The sequence below is a fragment of the Sceloporus undulatus genome, chromosome 1 (assembly GCF_019175285.1).
Source record: "Sceloporus undulatus isolate JIND9_A2432 ecotype Alabama chromosome 1, SceUnd_v1.1, whole genome shotgun sequence".
NCBI lineage: Eukaryota > Metazoa > Chordata > Lepidosauria > Squamata > Phrynosomatidae > Sceloporus > Sceloporus undulatus.
In genome coordinates this window covers 105,666,363-105,686,390 of record NC_056522.1, presented here as the reverse complement: position 1 = coordinate 105,686,390, position 20,028 = coordinate 105,666,363, and the positions used below count along the sequence as shown (strand labels likewise).

The 20,028-nt window shown below is 40.2% G+C and overlaps 1 protein-coding gene across 1 annotated transcript in view; it reads left to right on the top strand.

Moving 5' to 3' along the window:
* The first annotated feature begins 366 nt into the window (after nucleotides 1-366).
* Nucleotides 367-20,028, top strand: part of KPNA5 (karyopherin subunit alpha 5) — a 23,834-nt gene continuing 4,172 nt past the window's right edge. The window contains exons 1-13 of the mRNA XM_042477778.1: nucleotides 367-497; nucleotides 5,023-5,156; nucleotides 7,549-7,650; nucleotides 7,739-7,838; nucleotides 9,955-10,049; nucleotides 10,249-10,380; nucleotides 10,852-10,940; nucleotides 11,324-11,423; nucleotides 12,520-12,683; nucleotides 13,893-13,971; nucleotides 16,955-17,080; nucleotides 17,719-17,846; nucleotides 18,498-18,676. Coding sequence (XP_042333712.1) covers nucleotides 494-497; nucleotides 5,023-5,156; nucleotides 7,549-7,650; nucleotides 7,739-7,838; nucleotides 9,955-10,049; nucleotides 10,249-10,380; nucleotides 10,852-10,940; nucleotides 11,324-11,423; nucleotides 12,520-12,683; nucleotides 13,893-13,971; nucleotides 16,955-17,080; nucleotides 17,719-17,846; nucleotides 18,498-18,676 — 1,432 coding nt within the window. The 5' untranslated portion in view covers nucleotides 367-493. The remainder of the gene's footprint in view (nucleotides 498-5,022; nucleotides 5,157-7,548; nucleotides 7,651-7,738; nucleotides 7,839-9,954; nucleotides 10,050-10,248; nucleotides 10,381-10,851; nucleotides 10,941-11,323; nucleotides 11,424-12,519; nucleotides 12,684-13,892; nucleotides 13,972-16,954; nucleotides 17,081-17,718; nucleotides 17,847-18,497; nucleotides 18,677-20,028) is intronic.

Sequence of the window (20,028 nt, the reverse complement as noted above, 5' to 3'; positions counted from 1 at the left end):
GTGTGTGTGTACACACACATATATTTTACATGTGCACTGTATATACACATGTGTGTATATATATATATATATATACATATACACACACACACAAATATACGTATATATACATATATGTACACATATATTATGTGTGTGTACACGGGTTTAGTCGTAAATCAGCATACTCCAGAGTGAAAGCGCCCCGTGTGGAATAAACGGGATGCTGTACTGTATATATACACAAACTGCCGCTCCATTCCTTTTTGCGGTCCAAGAGGGCCATTAACTCCTGAGGCGCCGCACAGCTGTTACCCGGATGCTGAGGGCTGGAGTCAGCGAGCGTATCATCATCACTCACTCTCTCTTCTTCCAGGCGCTTTGCCTCTGGAGCGCGCGGGGGCTGCCGGGAAGAGGGGCGTTACCAGGTGGTCTTCTTGGGGCCGCCATCTTGAGTTGCGGACCTGCCTGTGCCTGTTGGGGAGAGGCGGCGTAGGGGGGCTGGGTCGCCCCAATGGGTGAGTAAAGCGGGGGGGGGGGAGGAGGAGGAGAGGGGAACCATTCTGAGCTCTGCGGGGGGGGGGGGGACACTGAACTGCTGCTTTAACCCGAAGGGTCAGGCCCTTCCAATCCTTGGGGGGGGGCTCCGCGCTTTCTCTTGGGCGTCTCTTCCCCGAGTATTAAAGGGAGGGAAAGACTACGTTGCCGGCCGTTGTTGGTTGTGGTTGGTGTTGCTGCTGCTGTGGTGCCTTCAGTTGGGGGGCGAGAATGGTTATAGTTCAGAATGTTACTAATGCTCAACTGCTGAAGGCGATAGATGGTGATGCGAAATAGACCAAGAGCAAAGGCTGACGATGTTCTGGAATCTGGGAGGCCATGCCACACTCTCTCTTTGCTCAGGAATGTAAACAGTTGGAGATGGCTCCTGACTTCAGGCTTTTGACCCAAATAAAAGGAAGCACTTGGAGAGACAGTTTGGGGACAGTAAACGGTGTTTCCTTTCCAACCGACTCCTCCGTCTCCCTGATTAAAATTCTGGGGTTTAACCTAATCAATAATCAATAATCCCTAACAAAGTCATTTCAAATGGCGACCCTGTCGTGGGATTTCCTTGGCGAGACTTTCCTCAGAGGGTTGGGTTGCCATTGCCATCCGCCCGAGGCTGAGAGAGTGTGACTTCTTGCCCAAGGACACCCAGATGGGATTCGAACCCCGGGCTCCAGCACTAATAATAATAATAATATGTTTTATTTATATACCTCCTTTGCAAAATTAGATAAACAATTACATAAACACACAAACAATTGACATAAACAGAGATACATAACATACAAACCCTAACTCCATTCCTCATCCCTTAACTAAAACGCAGACGAGATCTGTCTTAATGGCCTTCTTCAAGGCATCAAAAGCAGTAACATGATGGATCTCTTCCAGCATAATTTAAATAATTTAAAGCATTATGCCACATTGTTGGCCCTTCTAACTTGAAAGCAGTTTGTGTCCCAATGAAAGGGGTTTGCGCGGTGGACAACGCTTGTGGTTCGAATCAATGCATCCACACTACATAAACAATCATGCGACTTGACAGCACTTTAACTGCCGTGGCTCAACTACAAACCCAGGAATCCCATCGCATGGAGCCATGGCAGCTCAAAGCCGTGCCAAACCGGATCATTATTCCTGCAATGTGGATGCAACCTGGGTGACCCTGGGCATGTCACGCTCTCTCAGTCTCCTCACCTTCCCTGAACACACCTTGCCAAGAAAACCCCGTGATTCGTTTTGGGGTCGCCATGAGTCAGAAATGACTCGAAGGCACAACAGCAGAAGCAGCAGCAGCAAAACCCAGGTCCAAACCACATTGCAGAAATAATCCAGTTTGAGACCGTTTTAGCTGCCCTGGCTCAATGCTAGGGAATTCTGGGAACTGTAGTGAGACATTTAGCCTTCTCTGCCAGAGAGCTCTGGTGCCACAATAAACTACAGGGCCCAGGATTCCCTAGCACTGAGCCAGGGCAGTTAAAGTGGTCTCAAACTGGATTATTTCTGCAGCGTGTTTTGGACCCCTAGGTACACACATAGCTGTAAGCGTTTAATAGCTGTGAATGGGCAGACATGATTTTCATCCTTAAGGCCACACTTTTCTCAGGCCTAATAAATTCTGGTCCTCTGGGAGGAAGAGGGGGCTCAGTTTAGATGGTCTGTTTGCCCATTTCTGTGTGTGGATGTGAGAGAGCTGGCCATGAAGGAAAAGAGGCAACCCACCTGGATTGTGGCACTTGAGAAGAGTTCTACAGATTCCATGAACAGCTAAAAAGACAAAGTCTCCCTAAAAGCCGAGATGACTCACCTTGGAGCCATATTGCAGGATTAAAGTACACTCGTCCCTCAACATTTGCAACTTTGACTTTTGCGGATTTGATTATTCATGGATCCTATTAATACATTCTCTCTAGGAATATCTAGGTCCTGCAATGCAACCCTATGGTCAGCTTTAAACAAAAGTCACACTGAAGGGCCTATAGAGATTCCTAGAGAGAACACTGCACTAGGAATTTGTAGCTTCTTCAGCACAATTCTGTGGTCACTGTCAGGCAGATGTTGACCACAGAGTTGTACTGGAGGACATAGAGATTCCTACAGAGGTGGAAAAAACACAATGTTTTTGTTATTTGCTGGTTTTCCACATTCACTGAATTCCTGTGCCTCTAACCCCAGTGAATGTGGAGGGATAGGTGTAGTCTGACACCACTTTAACTGCTGTCGGCCTGTCCTACGGCATCCTGGAATTTGTAGGTTGGCGGGGAACCAGAGCTCCCTGCTTGACCAGGCAAATGAATACCTCTTGTTGATGTTGTTCTTGTGCAACTGATGACGACCCTAAGACACAGTGGTTTGAGTGCTGGACTAGGACACTGGGAGCCAAGGGTTCAAACCCCAGCTTGGCCATTGAAACTCACTGGGTGACCTTGGGCATGTCACACTGTCTCAGCTTCAGAGGAAGGCAATGACAAAACCCTTCTGGAGAAACTTGCCAAGAAAACTCCATGATAGGTTCACCTTAGGGTCGCCAGAAGTCAGAAGCGACTTGAAGGCACACAACAAAAAAGGTGGACCTATCACAGGTTGAGAGTGTGTGCCTCACCAATTCTCAAAGCCTGACAGCTTCAGGGTAGTTTTGTATTTGTTGAATTGTATTTATGAAAGGATACAGATTGGAATAGGCTTTCGCAGTAAACAGCCAAAAGGAGGGCCTCAGGCAGCATTGCTATAAAGAATATGTGAAAGAGCTTGTTTTATCTTCTTGTCTACATTGTGTATATAACCAGCCCTTGGAGAGTCATTGTGGCGTAGTGGCCTGAGTGTTGGACTATGACTCTGGAGCCATGACACCCACAGGGTGATCTTGGGCAAGTAACATACTCTCAGGTTCAGGGGAAAGCAATGGCAAAACCCCTCTGACCAAATCTTACCAAGAAAACCCCATGATAGGGTCATCTTAGACTTGAAGGCACACATCATCAGCACTTAAATATTTAAATTAATTGAATAATAAAGGTGTGTGATGTGGGCAAGATCTGAGCATTTTCTCAAAAGTGTTAGTTCTGGGACACAGGTTACGTATGCAAGAACAGGAAAAATGTACTTTAGGTTTTTTGCATTTTCTTACACATTGTATTGCATTTTAGCACCAAGTTTAAAATCTTCCTTGACAAACCTGCTGCACATGCCCTTTCTGTTGTGATTGTGTGATTGGTGGCTGTGTGTGCTTGTGGAACTTGCTCCAAGAGAATGTGAGCCTTTCACCTTCCCTGATATGTGCTTGTGATACATGATGGTAGCCTCCTTTTGAGTTTTGGTAGTTCCGTAACGGGTTTTAATTTCACTGTGTGTTTGCTCCTGCTGTTGATTGATGTTTCCTGCTTTGAGGTATTGCTTTGAGCATAACTTTCTGTTATGCTGATTTGATTATTTTGTTAAAAAATAAAAACTACCTGTACTGTATAGTTTTTTGTGGGTTTTTTGGGGCTATGTGGCCATGTTCTAGAAGAGTTTCTTCCTGACGTTTCGCCAGCATCTGTGGCTGGCATCTTCAGAGAAAACTACTTCTGTTTATCTGAAAGTAAGCCCCATTGGAAAATGTCTTGGCTCTGACTAGACATGGGATCATACTGTAAGAGTTGTTTGAATGGTCATTTTATTTTTTTATCAAACTTCATGTAAATTGGTTTTTGTAATTATCATTATATTTATTTACATCCCACTTTTCCCCAGAATTGAGACTCCAAACGGCTCATAATTAAAACAACAACAACAATGCAATTAAAAACATACAAACAGAGAGTATTAAAACACAGTTAAACTACTGGCAGTACTAAAACAAGTCAACTTCAATAGAAGAATAAAATGCAATTAAAAATATTTTTTAAAATCTTAAAAACAGTTCATTTAAAACAAAACAGCCCCCCGGCCTGTTCTTTAAAAACATTCTGTTTTAAAAAGCCTGTCTGAATAAAAATGTTTTAGCCTGTCGATGGAAGGGAAAGGAGGAGGCCATTCTGGCCTCCCTGAGAAGGGTGTTTAAACGTCTAGGGGCAGCCACCATAAAGGCCCTCATGCATCCCCACCAATCATGCCTGTGATGGTGATGGAAGAGACAGAGATAATGGCCTTTCCTGCGCAACTCAGAGCTTGGGCTGTATCATACAAAAAGCGGGTTCTTTTTGCAGCGCCATAAGGCCGCCACAGTGTGCCAGTGGCACACTCGTGATGTCCTTATGGGGGTGTGACGTGCGGACCGTCATTTTGACACCCTCATTATGTGCTGGGGTGAGGCACGTATGGCAGTGCAGCCTCGGTCAACCCCTAGCATGTGAAGGGGTGCCGCAAAGGCCCGTCTAGATCGGGCCAACCTCTATTTATAGGTTCACAGTAAATAGTCATAGTTTTTTTGTAAATTATTTCCTCCTGTTTTCTCATTCTTATTGGCAATCTAGGTAACAAAAGATTTAGTGTAATCTTTCTTGCTCTTTATTCTAGATACCATGGCAAGCCCCGAGAAAGATCATTACAGAATGAAAAGTTATAAGAATAATGCCCTCAATCCACAGGAAATGCGACGCCGAAGAGAAGAGGAGGGTATTCAGCTTCGGAAACAAAAAAGGGAAGAACAAGTAAGTACTGTATTTAAAGATTCAAGCTACATTCCTATATTTGAGAGTAAGGGCCAGTACAGACGGCACAATACGCCGGCTTCTCAGCAGCATGGGACAAGGTGTACAGATGACATACACCCTGAAGCCAGCATCATGCCACCCTTTTAGAGCCATCTGTTTCAGCCCAAGTTTCAGTTAAATCAGTATGCTTACTTCTCAGAAGACTTATATAGGACAATCTACTAAAGCAGGTTAGCAGAAATGTTTGTGCGCCTGTGTATGGGTGTCTGCTTTATTTCAGAGGCAGGAGCTGGCACTTGAATATTCCTTGCTTAAGAAAACCCTAAGAAATTAATGGGGTCACCATAAGTTAAAGCATACACAAGCATGGATGTATGCATGTAGTCTGCTAAACCTACAAGTGTTTAGAAATTTACTGTAGCTGCACATTTTAAATTCTACCATCATAATTCTTTCTGAATTCATAGAAAGTCTTTATTTGGCAGTTCATAGAATTAATAGAATTTGAATTAATCGAATTCATAGAATTTGGCAGTTCATAGAATTCATATTAAGTCCTTATTTGGCAAGTTGGCAGTTCGAGGCCAGGGTGCCACATGATGGGGTGAGCTCCCATCACTAGTCCCAGCTTCTGCCAACCTAACAGTTCGAAAGCATGCAAATGCAAGTAAATAAATAGGTACTACTCTGGTGGGAAAGTAAATAGCATTCGGTGCAGTCATGCTGGCCACATGATCTCTGACAATGCTGACTCTTTGGGTTAGTAACTGAGATGAGCACCGCCCCCTATGGTCAGACACAAGCTGACAACCGTGTCAACAGGGAGTATCTTCACCTACCTTATTTGTTAACATACAAGGGGTTTTGATTTAAATTGTAGTTTAAGTATTTATCATCTTCTCTGTACACTGTTAACCATAACTGATTATTTTGAATCCTTGGGTTTAGTTCATTTTTAAATGCAGGAATTTTATTTTTATCGTACCTTATATACTCGTGAATAAGTCAACCTCATATATATGTCAAGAGCAGGTTTTGGGGGCAAAATTATTGATTTTCATATGACCCATGGATAAGTCGAGGGTCAAACCCAGGGGCATGTAACAAAGGATCTAAATGGAAGGGGGGAACCACTACACTCCCTCCTTCTCCCTCTCTGGACCTCTCCCAAGGGTCACAATCTAGGCATGCAAAATGTGGATCTAAACTCCAATTTCCCTCCCTTCCCCACAACCTTCCCCAAGGCTGATGGCTTGCAAAAAAGGGGGACACAAACTTCTGATTTCCCTTCCTTTTCCGCAACTTTCCCAAGGTTCACCGAGAGGTATTACCGTATTGACCCATATATACATCTACCTAGGATTTTGGATCCCATTTTTGGGCTTAAAATTTACAATGTACAATCAGCCCTTCTTATACACTGATTTTTTTTACACGGATTCAAGCATACAAGGTTTGAAAATGTTCGAAAAAAGTATAAATTTCAAATATCAAACCTTGATTTTCCATTTTTTTTATAAGGGACACCATTTTGCTATGTCATTATATTTAATGGGACTTGAGCATCCATGGATTTTGTTATACACAGGAGGATCTTAGAACCAAACCCCAGCGTATAACAGGGGTCCACTGTATAGATGGGTATATACGGTAATTTATTAACCCAAGGATTGTCTTACTGGATCAAGCTCAGGTCAATGAAGTCCAGCACATTTTCATTACTTGTGACTAACCAGATGCCTCTGAATATTATGTCCAAAGCAACTGGCATATTGTATCCATTGTATAATGTATCTTGAGAGATTTGATGACTCATGTGAAGACAGCAGTTCTTTTCGAAAATATGTTTGACCTATTTAGACTTCTGTAAAAATTTCTAGGGATAGAAAAACGTAAGCTACTATGCTGTGAAGATTGGATAACATCCCAATTAAGCATTTTGTGATGTGCATATTGTCGTTTGATGTTTCCAAGCAGGAAAAAAAAATAAGCATAGTTCATTCCTATGGAAGTATCAGTTTAGAAATGCAATACATCGTGTGTCATGTCTTTCCTCTCCTGTACAAAATCAGCCCTACTATTTGTTAGGAATTTTCAGCATTGTGTATGTATGACTGTGACTAGAGTGGGTTAAAATGTAGCTATTCTTGCATTAAAAACCCTGATTATAAAAGGGCTATTAAATGGAATTTAGAAGCCTAACTTGATTTCATGCTTAAACAGCTGGGAAACGGGGTGGGGGGTGATCAAATGAACTGTAATAATAATAAGTTCATAAAGGCCTTTATGTGTTGTTCAAATAAGCAATTTGTAAACAGAATTCTGTCACCTATGTAATACACAGACACCCCTGATAGAAGTTCTTTCTTTCCATTTTCCCCTTTTTTAGTTATTTAAACGCAGAAATGTTTCTCTATTGATTAATGAAGAGTCGATGCAAGAAAGTCCAATCCAGGATCCTGACGTGAGCTCTACTGTGCCAATTCCTGAGGTAAAAGACACCACATTCACTGTGAAAGTATGTTGATAAAGATGAGTAATTAAAGATTCAGACAATGACAATGACTTTTCATTTTTAGGAAGATGTAATTACATGTGACATGGTACAGATGGTTTTCTCTGATGATCCCAACCAACAGCTTGCTGCAACCCAGAGATTTAGAAAATTGCTTTCTAAAGGTAAATAAGTATTGTGGGATTTGCTTTTTTAAAATGGACGTTCTGAATGTTATTTCCACACATTCAGCAAAGCATATCCGTATTTAAAACAGTTTATTGAATTGTTCCATCAGCTTTTTCTCACACGAGTGGTCAAATTGATTCAATGAAAATGGCTGAGTGTCGACACTCACTTTGTGCAAACTACAAAATCAAGCAAATTGAATGGTAACATGATAGCAACTGCACACAGCTCTCATGTTCCACTGTTCTTCCCTGATCTACTGTTTGTTATAAAATGACTTGAAATTAATTGTTTTCTATGGAATTGGCTTCAATGTTTGAGAGACAAATGAATTTCCTGTTACTGTGATAATTTTCTTTGTATCAGCAAGAGTCAAGGGATTTTTAGAAAGGGAGCTGACTACAGGAATAATATTGAACTCTGCTTTGGAAAGAGGCCAGTTAACTAACTGTTGTTTGAGAATAATATTACATTTGTTGAGTATATTTTTAGCATTACATTTGTTTCAAGAACAGTTAGAGTTTGGAATGTTTTGACACTGCTAAACTGCTTTCTTATGAAGAACTTTGTTATTTAAAATAATGAACAATTTTATGCGATGCATACTTGTTTGCAGTTTATGTTAGGATTATAAACTTTAACTGATAGAATAACAACTAATATTGCAACCCTATAATCACTTATGTGGCACTGAGCCCCATTCAGTTTGCTGGCATTTATTTCTGAGTAAACCAAATATCCTAAAGGTACCGGGTTCCTTTTGATCTTTTAAGCTAAGCACGGTTATCCTGGATAGGACACACACACCCACACATACACACACTGCCCCCACGAATACCAGATACTGTAGGCTATATTTCATAGGAACTGGCAAAACCACCTCTGAGAGTATTCTTTGGTTAAGAAAATCCTAAGAAATTCATGAGGTCACCATAAGTTGACAGGTGACATGAAGGCATATAAACACACACACAAATATAAGTAGCAAAGATAGGGAACAATTTGCAGCTCAGGGGTCAAATTCAATTTCACAAAGGAGGCTACCTCCAACTGGTTGTGTGGCCCCAATGAGTGGTTCTAGAAATTTTAATCTATTTTAGCCAAAAGTACTAATTAAGCCTTAGGAGAGGGATTTCAGTATTCTAGAATGGGGAAAACCCTGTGCAATATCATGAGAAATGCCTGGAAAACCCTGGGACAAGACCCTAGGAGAGCCAGATGTAGCTCCCCAAGGGCTTAGATTTCTAAATATAATTCTGCTCTAAACAGAAGGTTCAGGATGAAAAATTATCAGAGTTGTCGCCCAGAAGCATCTAAAGTCTCCAGAACCCCATCTTAGATAACTTTTAAAAGGGATTGGATAAATTGGGGAAATTAGTTTTTTGTGGCCATGTTCTATAAGAGTTTATTCCTGACTTTCATCAGCATCTTTGAAGATGTCAGTCACAGATGCTAGCGAAACATAAGGAATAAACTCTTATAGAACATGGCCACATAGCCCGGAAGACCCACAAAAAACTATGGATGCCGGCCATGAAAGCCTTCAACTTCAAATTGGGTAAATGTTAATCATCCTTATAGACATGTTGGATAGTCCGTGTTCAGAGGCAGTGTGAGGGGCAAAAATGGAGGACAGCTTTTCCAATTTTGCTTACTGGAAGTATTTGTCTGCTCATTAAGAAAGAGAATATTCGATTAGAAACAGGTAGATGAATCTTTTGTCCAATACACCTTGGTTCTTATATTTTTAATCCTCTGGTTGCACAGTGAGGTGTATAATGATTAATTAATTAAATGATGCATTATTGTTTAGCTGGTGGATTGATTAATCAACCAGATTTACTTGCCTTAGGTTTTTCATTACAGTAACTAGAAAAAAATAAAGAATATCTGTCATATTTGAGCGTTACCCTTTTTTAGAGAACTCGTAGCAGCATTTAACCCCATCTGTTTCTCTAAGGCAGGTTAGGCTTAGTGGGAGAAAACTTGCTTAGGAACACTCAGTGGGCATTTTAGCTTAATGTGAATTTACATGCACTCTGCTAGATCCTCTCCCTCAATTTAACTGATGTAACTTTTGTTTTCATCAGTTGAATTAACCTTTATTTTCAGAACCTAATCCTCCAATAGATGAAGTCATACAAAAGCCAGGAATTGTGCAAAGATTTGTGAAATTTCTGGAAAAGAATGACAATTGCACTCTTCAGGTGAGTTTACGTCATAACATGTTATTATTTAGGAAACATCAACAGTTTTAAGAATTTAGACCCTTCTGCTGGGAGATGATGGTGGTTTGCAATGGTATTTTCCCCCAAACAATGGGATGTGATATGGATAAGATAAAAACAATCTACAAAATAATTATGTAGAATACATTTCACATCTAACTATGTTTTTCCCTCTTAGTTTGAAGCAGCATGGGCTCTTACAAATATAGCATCTGGAACATTTTTGCACACCAAAGTAGTGATTGAAACTGGAGCTGTTCCAATTTTTATTAAGTTATTGAATTCTGAACATGAAGATGTCCAGGAGCAGGTAAGTTTTTGTGGACTTTTGTCATTATGATTGATTTAGGGTGTCAAGAACCTCAGGAAGTATAGTACATGCTTGTAAGAAATCCAGTTATTCCTGTAAAGAATGTGCGGTGTCACATTTCATTGTTTTGATGACTGATCCTGCACCACCCCTGACTTTGGATTCAGTGTTGGCATGCATGGCTGTTGGTTTTCTGCCTGCCTATTAAGTCCTGTTGTAATCTTCCAGCAGCTTTTAGAAATAAACAACAGCATGCTTTTCTTTGTTTCATACTGCTGAATTTCATTTATTTAGTAGCATCATATTACACTTACTATTATTATTATTATTTCTTACTCAGCTCCCCCATGGATTATTTAATTTACAAAATGTGCTAGTTTCATGTAAGGACTGTAGTGTGCAAGTTTTAGATGGAACGGATTAAGAGGTTTGTAGAAATATATAACATGGATTTCGCTTTTTGTTTCTAAGGCAGTGTGGGCTCTTGGTAATATTGCTGGAGACAATGCCGAATGTAGAGATTATGTTCTAAGCTGTGGAATACTTCCACCCCTCTTACAGTAAGTATTTGGATCATCTTTGACAGTAAATGGAATTGTATGCCTATTTAAACTTTGAAATATCTACACTTAATCATTAATTTTAAAGGGGTGCCTTGATAATTATTTATCATTAAGATAACAATCTTTTGTGCCCTTTCCAGGGACATCCTCACTAATCTTATTGAAACATACTTCTGAATAGATGAACATGTGTAGGGTTGTAATATATGTAATACAGAGTCTGGCATAGTGACAAACAATTCCTTGCTATTACAAGTTTTTTTTTCCAAATGAGATCGTAATAAAGCCAAAGTAAAGAGCTGGTTCTGTTTCAGAAAATTATTGATTTCCATGTGATACAAAGTTAGTATTATCTTACGTGAATGTTAATTTCTTGGCAGACTGCTAACACATTGTAACAGACTCACAACAACTAGAAATGCAGTCTGGGCACTTTCAAATCTTTGTAGAGGCAAAAATCCACCTCCAGATTTCAGCAAGGTAAGGTGTGTTTCACTCTGCTAAAAATGCTATATAGGTTGAGTCTCCCTTATCCAAAATGCTTGGGACTAGAAGGGTTTAGATTTCTGAGTTTTTTGGATTTGGGAATGTTTGCATATACATAATGAGATATCTTGGAGATGGGACCCAAATCTAGACAGGAAATTCATTTATGTTTAATATGTCTCTTATGCACATAGCCTAAAGGTAATTTTACACACAGTATTTTAAATAATATTGTACATGAAACTTGGGCCCGTTCCACACGGGTGTAAATTACGTCCCCAGGACGTACTAGGGTTAGGAAAGGGCGTGCTTTATGCACGCCCCTAACCCTAGTACGTCCTGGGGACATACAAAATGGCGGTGCCTGTTCTACACGGGCACCGCCATCTTGACGTCGTGGATGCATAGCGTCCGCACGTCCCGCAACAGAAGTGATGTCGCGAGTGCGCCATTGGCCACTTGCAGCGCCACTTCTGGGGCCCAAAAAGAAGCAGCTTTTTGCGGCTTCTTTTTGGTGCGTCCGGGAACTGCACGGTTTGACTGCAGCGGTTCCCGGACGCAGCAACCGGCGGCGCCGGCAGAGCGCCCAATTTGGGCATTCTGTAACACGCCAAAGTTTGTGTACACGGAACCATCAGAAATCAAAGATGGTTTTGTTTATACTGTTATTTGGAACAAGTAACTTAATTTTTTAAAATTAAATTATTTTTGAGGGTCTGTTCCAAATGTAGCTTAACATTTCAGACACTAGTTTGGGCTTTGTTTCAGTTCAGAAAATGATAAATGTTAATTCCTGACATTCCTGTTTTATTTCTTGAATTCCAGCTGTACATGTAGTCCACACTCCATTTACTCATGGGCACTCCCATTGAAGTGAACATAATGGCTGTGGGGTAATTGTGTTGTGGATTTAGGTATACACAGTCTTAAAGTTCAGGCAGGCACATCTTGTTATTACAATATAAAGGTTGCACAGGATATTTTTTTTAGGTTTACCTGGTTTTAGCTCTTTAGATAATTTCTTGTAATAAATATGAAATTCCCAAAAAGAGGAATACCTGATAATAACTCTGTCTTCTTTTAAATTAAGGTTCGTCCTTGCTTAGGTGTTCTGTCACGACTGTTGTTCAGCAGTGACCCAGATGTATTAGCAGATGCTTGCTGGGCCCTCTCTTACCTTTCAGATGGACCAAATGATAAGATCCAAGCAGTTATTGATTCTGGAGTCTGCCGGAGATTAGTGGAACTTCTGATGTAAGTCCTATTTAACTCTTACCTAGATGGATTTTAAAAAGCTTGCATGGAGTGACCTTGTGGGATATGACTGATGCTATCTAAATTACAGTGTATTTCAGGGGGTAAAAATGCTTCATATGCACAGAGGTATTGTGGTTGCCGAATCAAGGGTATTCAATATTATGCAAATACACAAAGTCACAAAATATATGTGTGCCATGAGGTTGAACATTTCTTCTGAATAGGTTTCATCCCTCTTATTTAGAAAAAAAATGTAACCAACAAAATTTCTGTGTCTTAAAACAAACTATTACTGCTGTTTCTAATTCCAAGAAATATTTTAGAACCCCCCAAATGAAGAAACAAATATAAGTCCTAAAGATAAACAGCTGTTGTTCTTAGTTTCAGGAAGAGCTAATGTTAATGCTTTCTGAGGCAGTTTTGTACCTCAGTAACAAAATGGTTTCTGCTGAAGGAAATGAAGGGCCGTTCTTTTTGCCAGAAGCTCTATGAGCAACCAGAGCAGGTCACTTGGCTGTTGCAGTGGTTCTTGCAAGCAAAGTTTACTCATGTGGTGCACCATCTGATTTTCTAATCTGCCCTACTGTAGACATAATATTATGTGGGTTGGGAGATATGGCTTATTCTGTTAAATGATGCACGTGTATGTTAGTAGTAAGTCTTTGCTGAGTAGACCAGCCAATTTCTAAGTGACCAATAACATGCAACAACCTCCCACCACAGTTTCCCCAGTGGGAATAACTGGTGCTTTCACCATACTTTACCACATTGGGCTTCCTATAGTAGTTCAGGTAGAATGCTTCCCTTCTACTTGCAAAACAAACTAGCGGGGGGGGGGGGAGGCAAAGAGCTGCTAGGGGAAAGAGGCAGCTCTCCATCCGCTTGCACCCTTCCTGGCTTCTCCCTCCTGGGCTTTTTCCCTCCCTGGGGAAAAGCCCAGGAGGTTTGAGGAGGAAACCTCGTGAGGAATTGAAACCGCAAGTGTCAAAGCCACAAATGTCAAGGGATGACTGTATTATCTTTCAGAGGTTTTGAGATACCTAAAATGAACACTTATGGTATAAAATGCTTAATAGTAATACTGTGCACAAGCAAACCCATCTGATTATAAAGGGCTTATTGCATCAGAACTAGCGCACCAGTTTTTCTAGCCATTATATATATAGAGAGAGAGTTTGAACCTCATATTATTTTATTTTCCCGAAGGCACAATGACTACAAAGTGGTGTCTCCTGCATTAAGGGCAGTTGGGAATATTGTGACTGGTGATGATATTCAAACACAGGTAAGTATTATTTAATTTCCAAAAACATTAGTGATCACATCTTTTTAATTCTTAATGGATTTTGATTTTGATTTTTTGAGAGGGACAGATCATACTAGTAAGCACTATTCTCTTGGTACCTAAAAGTATCAGAGAGATAAAGCAAGACTTAGGGCCCGTACAGAGAGCCCTAAGGAGGTGAATTGATGCTGCCCGTTTGATCACCAGATCAGGGCTGTGGCAACCACATGCCATGGCTCTGATCTGGTGTTTTTCCAGCCCAAAAAGAAGTGGCAAAATGCTGCTCCTATTTGGAGCCGAAAAAAGCTGCAATTTCCGCCGCCATGGCACCTTTTTGGCTTTCCTGCAGCATATAATTGCTGTGCCATCAGAGCACTGCAACACTGCCCGCTTTCTGGGTGGGCGGGTGACGTGACGCCGGCTTGGGGATGGCATCAGAGCGTGTATCATCTAAACATCATGCTCCCATACCACCGTCAAGCCGCCATATTATGCCAGTCTGTTTTGCCCCTAAATTGATTCCAGTGTCTTCATTTATCAGGCGTACAGTTGAGGAAAAACTGCTTCTCTTCCTACTTCTGAAGGGATAGTTCTAAAACCATGAAAATATCCTCTTTCTAGCAATAGGTGAAGTAATACCTCCCTGCTTTATTGAATTTGAATTTGAAAGATGAAAGTCCATGTAAAGATAGCAGTGGCTATTTGAAAGGACAGCTAAGATATAGCCTTGTAGCACCTCTGAGGAACTACACTGAAGTTTATGAAAGCTCATGCTACCAATTTTTTCTTTCAGTTAGTCTCAAAGGTGCTACAAGATCTCTCTATGTACCAATAAATTGTACAGTTATATACCAAGATAATTTTCACCAAAGACAAACCCCCTCAACATTTTGACAATACAGTATCTGGCATTAGCAGTTCATTGGTTTAGTGTTAATCAAAGTTTTGATCTCTGAGCAAAATAATAAAGTTTGAAGCATACAGAAAGGTAGTTTTTTGTGGATTTTTCAGGCTGTGTGGCCATGTTCTAGAATGCCAGCCACAGATGCTGGCAAAACGTCAGGAAGAAAATCTTCTAGAACATGGCCACACAGCCCGAAAAACCCGCAAAAAACTCTGGCCTGTTACAGACTGCCAAAATAAAGCTGCTTCGGGTCTCTTTGGAGGTATGCTGATTAAATGATGTATGCACCCTAAGAATCCGGAAGCAGCACCAAAGCTGCACTGCAGTGTTTAGGAATGGAGTGTGGCTTTGGTGCGACCTCCGGACTCTTAGGACCCATGCATCATTTAAATAGCATACCTCCAAAGAGACCCGAAGCAGCTTTATTTTGGCAGTCTGTAACAGGACTCTGAATGCTGACCATGAAAGCCTTCAACTTCACATACAGAAAGGTGTTTAAAGGCAGGTATATACACTACCTTGATTTGCTCCTCCCTTTTTTCTTCAATTCATACTGTCTGAATTGTGGGTACCCTTTTAAACTAGATTTTCCTTTCCTATTTTTGCAAGTTGCCCAATCTATTACTGTATCTTTTTCAGAAATCAAGTAAGCATTCTGTATTTCTACAGCTTCAAAATTGTGATAGGAATAAAGATCTGATTTCCATTTGTCCATATTTCTAACCATATTTTGGGTTGAATGTGAAGGTGTCTTTTAGCATGTAAAAATATTTTCTGTTTCCCATGATTTATTAATATTGTATTTATAGGGAAAATGAAAGTCCATGTAAAGATAGCAGTGGCCTTGCTTATGGGAAGCTTATGAATGGATGAATAACCTACTTAATATGTGTGTATGCATATGCCTTCAAGTCACCTGTTCATTTATGGCAATTCTGTGAATTTCATAGGATTTTCTTATGCAAGGAATACTCAAAGGTGGTTTTGCCAGTTCCTTCCTCTGAAATATAGCCTACAGTATCTGGTATTCATTGCAATCTCCCATCCAAGTACTAACCATGGCTGACACTACTTAGTTTTCCAGGTCAGGTGCTATCGTTGCCTTTTGTAGCCCTGTGCAAATTAAACCTTTACATCTTACAGAACAGGACAAGAATTATTTTCTTCATACTCTTAGCTGCTTGAATCCAAATGTTTACTTGAAAGAACAGTTTAACTCCATCATATTTTGTTTTTACTTTTTCTGTTAATGCTTGAAATCAGCTTTTGTGTGTTACAGATCACCACAACATTTCCTATTATTCCCTTCATATACATCTTTTAGAGCAATTCAATATAGAATTTCTCTGTGCAGATTACTATGAAATTGTATCTTATTCCTTTCTAAACACTGGATGAAATCCAATTGTTGGTCCTGGCTATAGTAGACTATAGACTATAATTTCACACCACTTCAACTGCCATGGGTCCATGCTGTGGAATTCTGGGAATGGTAGTTTGTTGTGGCAACAAAGTGTTGCTCTCAGAGGACCCCCTGAGACAACAAGCTGCTATTCCCAGAATTCCATAGCATTAAGCCATGGCAATTAAAGTGCTGTCAAAGCGGATTATTTCTCCAGTGCAGATGAAGCCCTAATCAATTATTAACTTAATTCTTTATGTAAATCCTGTTGTTTCAGTGAGTTTATCGCAAACACACTACAGAAATAATCCAATTTGAGACTGCTTTAACTGCCCTGGCTCAATGCTAGGGAATTCTGGGAACTGTAGTTTTATGAGACATTTAGCCTTCTCTGTCAGAGCACTGGTGCCACAATAAACTACAATTCCCAGGACTCCTTAGCAATGAGCTAGGGCAGTTAAAGTGGTCTCAAACTGGATTATTTCTGCAGTGTGTTTTGAACTTTAACAAATGGTTTAGCTTCTTGAAAGGAACATTATAGTGTCTATAAATATGACTAGAAAAATAATTTGTACGTGAATGTGTGTGCGCGTGTGTGTATATATTTCTTTTAGATGTATGGACTGCTTTGTTTTACATTGTTTAGGCAGAACTTTTCATCTTTCAAATTATTTTAGGTAATTCTAAATTGCTCTGCATTACCCTGTCTCTTACATTTGCTGAGTAGTCCCAAGGAATCTGTTCGGAAAGAAGCATGTTGGACAGTTTCTAATATTACTGCAGGAAACAGAGCTCAGATACAGGTAATATATTTGTGCTTCCTGTCCTTTATACCATAGCTTGATCTCTTTTATACAGTGGGCCTGCCACATTGGTGGGCTAGCTATCCATGGATTGGAAGGTCTATGGTTCCCCTTACCCAAATTATTCAGTGATGGTGACCACTGAATAATATTGGCCAGAAACTAACTCAGAAGAAAAGTGCCTCCACATTCTTTGCCAGTCAGCATCAGATATACTTGTGCTCAGCTCAGTCCTCATTCTAACTCAGGAAATCAACTACATATACACCAACTTTTCCATCTTTTCTGTAAAGATATTTCAATAACATGAAGTTGTTGAATTCAAATTCAGTTTTTTACACTCCATAGAAACAGGGGTCTCCTAGAGCTATTAGAGTATGAACATAAATGGCCTTTACTGCAGAGTCAACTGTCTTTTACCCATAGGTTTATGAAGGTCATTTTGAACTTTCCACTCCTGGAAAATTAAGCACTTGCCAATCTTATTTCACCAATTTCAGTAATGTTCTTGTTTCTGTGATTTGGGGGTGAGAGTCAGAGGTTGATAATAACTGAACATGCACATTTCAGTTAAGATTGATTAACTTCAGTTAGATATCAGTGTTGTTTTACATCTTATCTCTCTTTTTTCTTGCTAGGCTGTTATAGATGCAAATATATTTCCAGTATTAATTGAAATTCTTCAGAAAGCTGAATTTCGTACGATAAAGGAAGCGGCTTGGGCCATCACTAATGCAACATCTGGGGGAACGCCTGAACAAATCAGGTAATAAGATGCAATTGGCTAAAAGTTGTGGTGGTAGTGAAGATATTTATTTTTTGCATTTTCTAGACGTTCCTTATTAGTCTTTTATGATAGTGAAGATACTGAAAAAAATGTGCTAAGTGTTTTAAGCAAGCTGCTTAATTCATTAAAAAAAATTTCTAGATAGATGTTGGTAATATTACTACATACTATAGTTTTCAGTGACATTGTCCAGAGAAGAAAGGTGTCTGCACTACAAGCTCATACTTGTGTCGCACTGAAAGATCCAGAAGTTCAGCTGAAAGATTATAGATTCAGATAATCTCTAGTACCTCTTTCTTGCCTAGTCAGCACTCATACTGTACTGTGTGGATTATCAGATGCTTTATGGTAGTGAAGATACTGAAACAATGTGAGATATCCCATTGTTAAGTAATCCCTGATTAGCTAGGATCATGCAATAAGTGCTGATATCAGAGAAACTAATACTAAACTAATATCAGAGAAGAAGCAAAGAAAAGGAGCAAAATGGTGCTTGAATATAAGTAATGTATATTTTAATAGTATGTTTTCTTATGTTGTTTGTGAAGGCATGCTTTATATAGGAGAAATACAGACCAAAAAAAGAGGTTCACCAGTCTCTCCTTTTCCTTTTCTCCCACTGTACCAAAGTTACTTGGTGGCATTAGGTTGCACCAAGCCTCTTTGTGATCTTCTGACTGTGATGGATTCTAAAATAGTCCAGGTGGCCTTGAACGGCCTTGAAAACATCCTGCGACATGGAGAACAAGAATCTAAGCAAAATGGAATTGGTGTTAATCCTTACTGTGCCCGTATAGAGGAAGCATATGGTAAGAAATTCTGGCATTCACGCTTGTAGTAAATTGGTATTGTGAAATGCTACTACCGTGTTTCCCTGAAAATAAGACACTGTCTTATATTTATTTTTCCTCAAGAAGGCACACTATGGCTTATCTTCAGGGGATGCCTTATTTTTATGCCTCCGCCTCTCAGCAGGAAGCACAGCCGGACATCCCGCCCCTTCCCAGCCTCCCAACCAATCAGGGAGGCTTCCAGCCAGAGGAAGGGGTGGGACTTCTGCCCGCAAAGGCTGCTGGGGCTTGTAGTCACCTGCAGGTTCCTCCTGTGACTACATGCCCCCGTGGCCTTTGTGACCGGAGGTCCCGCCCCTTCCTCCGGCCAGAAGCCTCCCTGATTGGTACACTGCATAGCCGCACCTATCACTATGTCTTATTTTCGGGGTATGGCTTATATTGCTCAAATGCTTAGAAATCCTGCTATGGCTTACTCTATGGGTATATCTTGTTTTCAGGGAAACATGGTACTAAAAACCTAAATTACCTCTGTAGTGTATGATTTGTTGGTTAGAAATAGGGCTTCAATCTTATACAGTTTTCCTTTGGAGTAAGCCCTATTGAACAGTAGAGGTTACTTCTGAATAAATGTGCATAAGACTATGTGGTTAGGCTTTTAATTTGTGACTATTGATCGAAAGGTTCTACGTTTAGGGCCAAAAATTCATTTAAATAACTGAAGACAAGGCTTTTTGTACTGGCCATTTCAGTAATGCAAACTGGTATCAGCTAGTAGAATCTATGAAGGTTTCTTACATTATTGGTGTTGCTACATGCACTCAAGTCATTTCCAGTTTATAGCAAGCTTAATCTGTCCATAGGGTCAACTTTCTGGGGCAGAGATTGTGTAACTCATCCATGGTCACCCAGTGGGTTTACATGGCTGAATGGAGAATCTAACCCTGGTATCCAGAGTTATAGTTCAATGTTTAAAACACCACAACATGCTGGCTTTCATACAGACAATATAAAGATATTTGATTGATATGTGCTAATCAGTAATAGAACTGCAGTCAGAATGAAATCTGTTTCTGAATTTAAAAGTGTTCAGAGCCACTCTGTTTTGTGATTCTGAGACCAAGGATTGCAAATTTACAACAAATACTCTGAAATTATTAGTTTATTCATGTCTGTTGCAGCAAGCAAGCAAGAAATTTAGATTGTTAGGAACTGGTTTACTCCAGTACAGCATCACCCCTGCAACTTTGTGCCAAGAAAGGCAGTGAAGTGTTTGCCAGTAGTGCAACCTAGGAAGCACTCACCAATCTTCCCTATAAGAAAGGTTGACATGGAGCTTGCAGGTTTGTTTGCTCCACAGTTGATCAAAC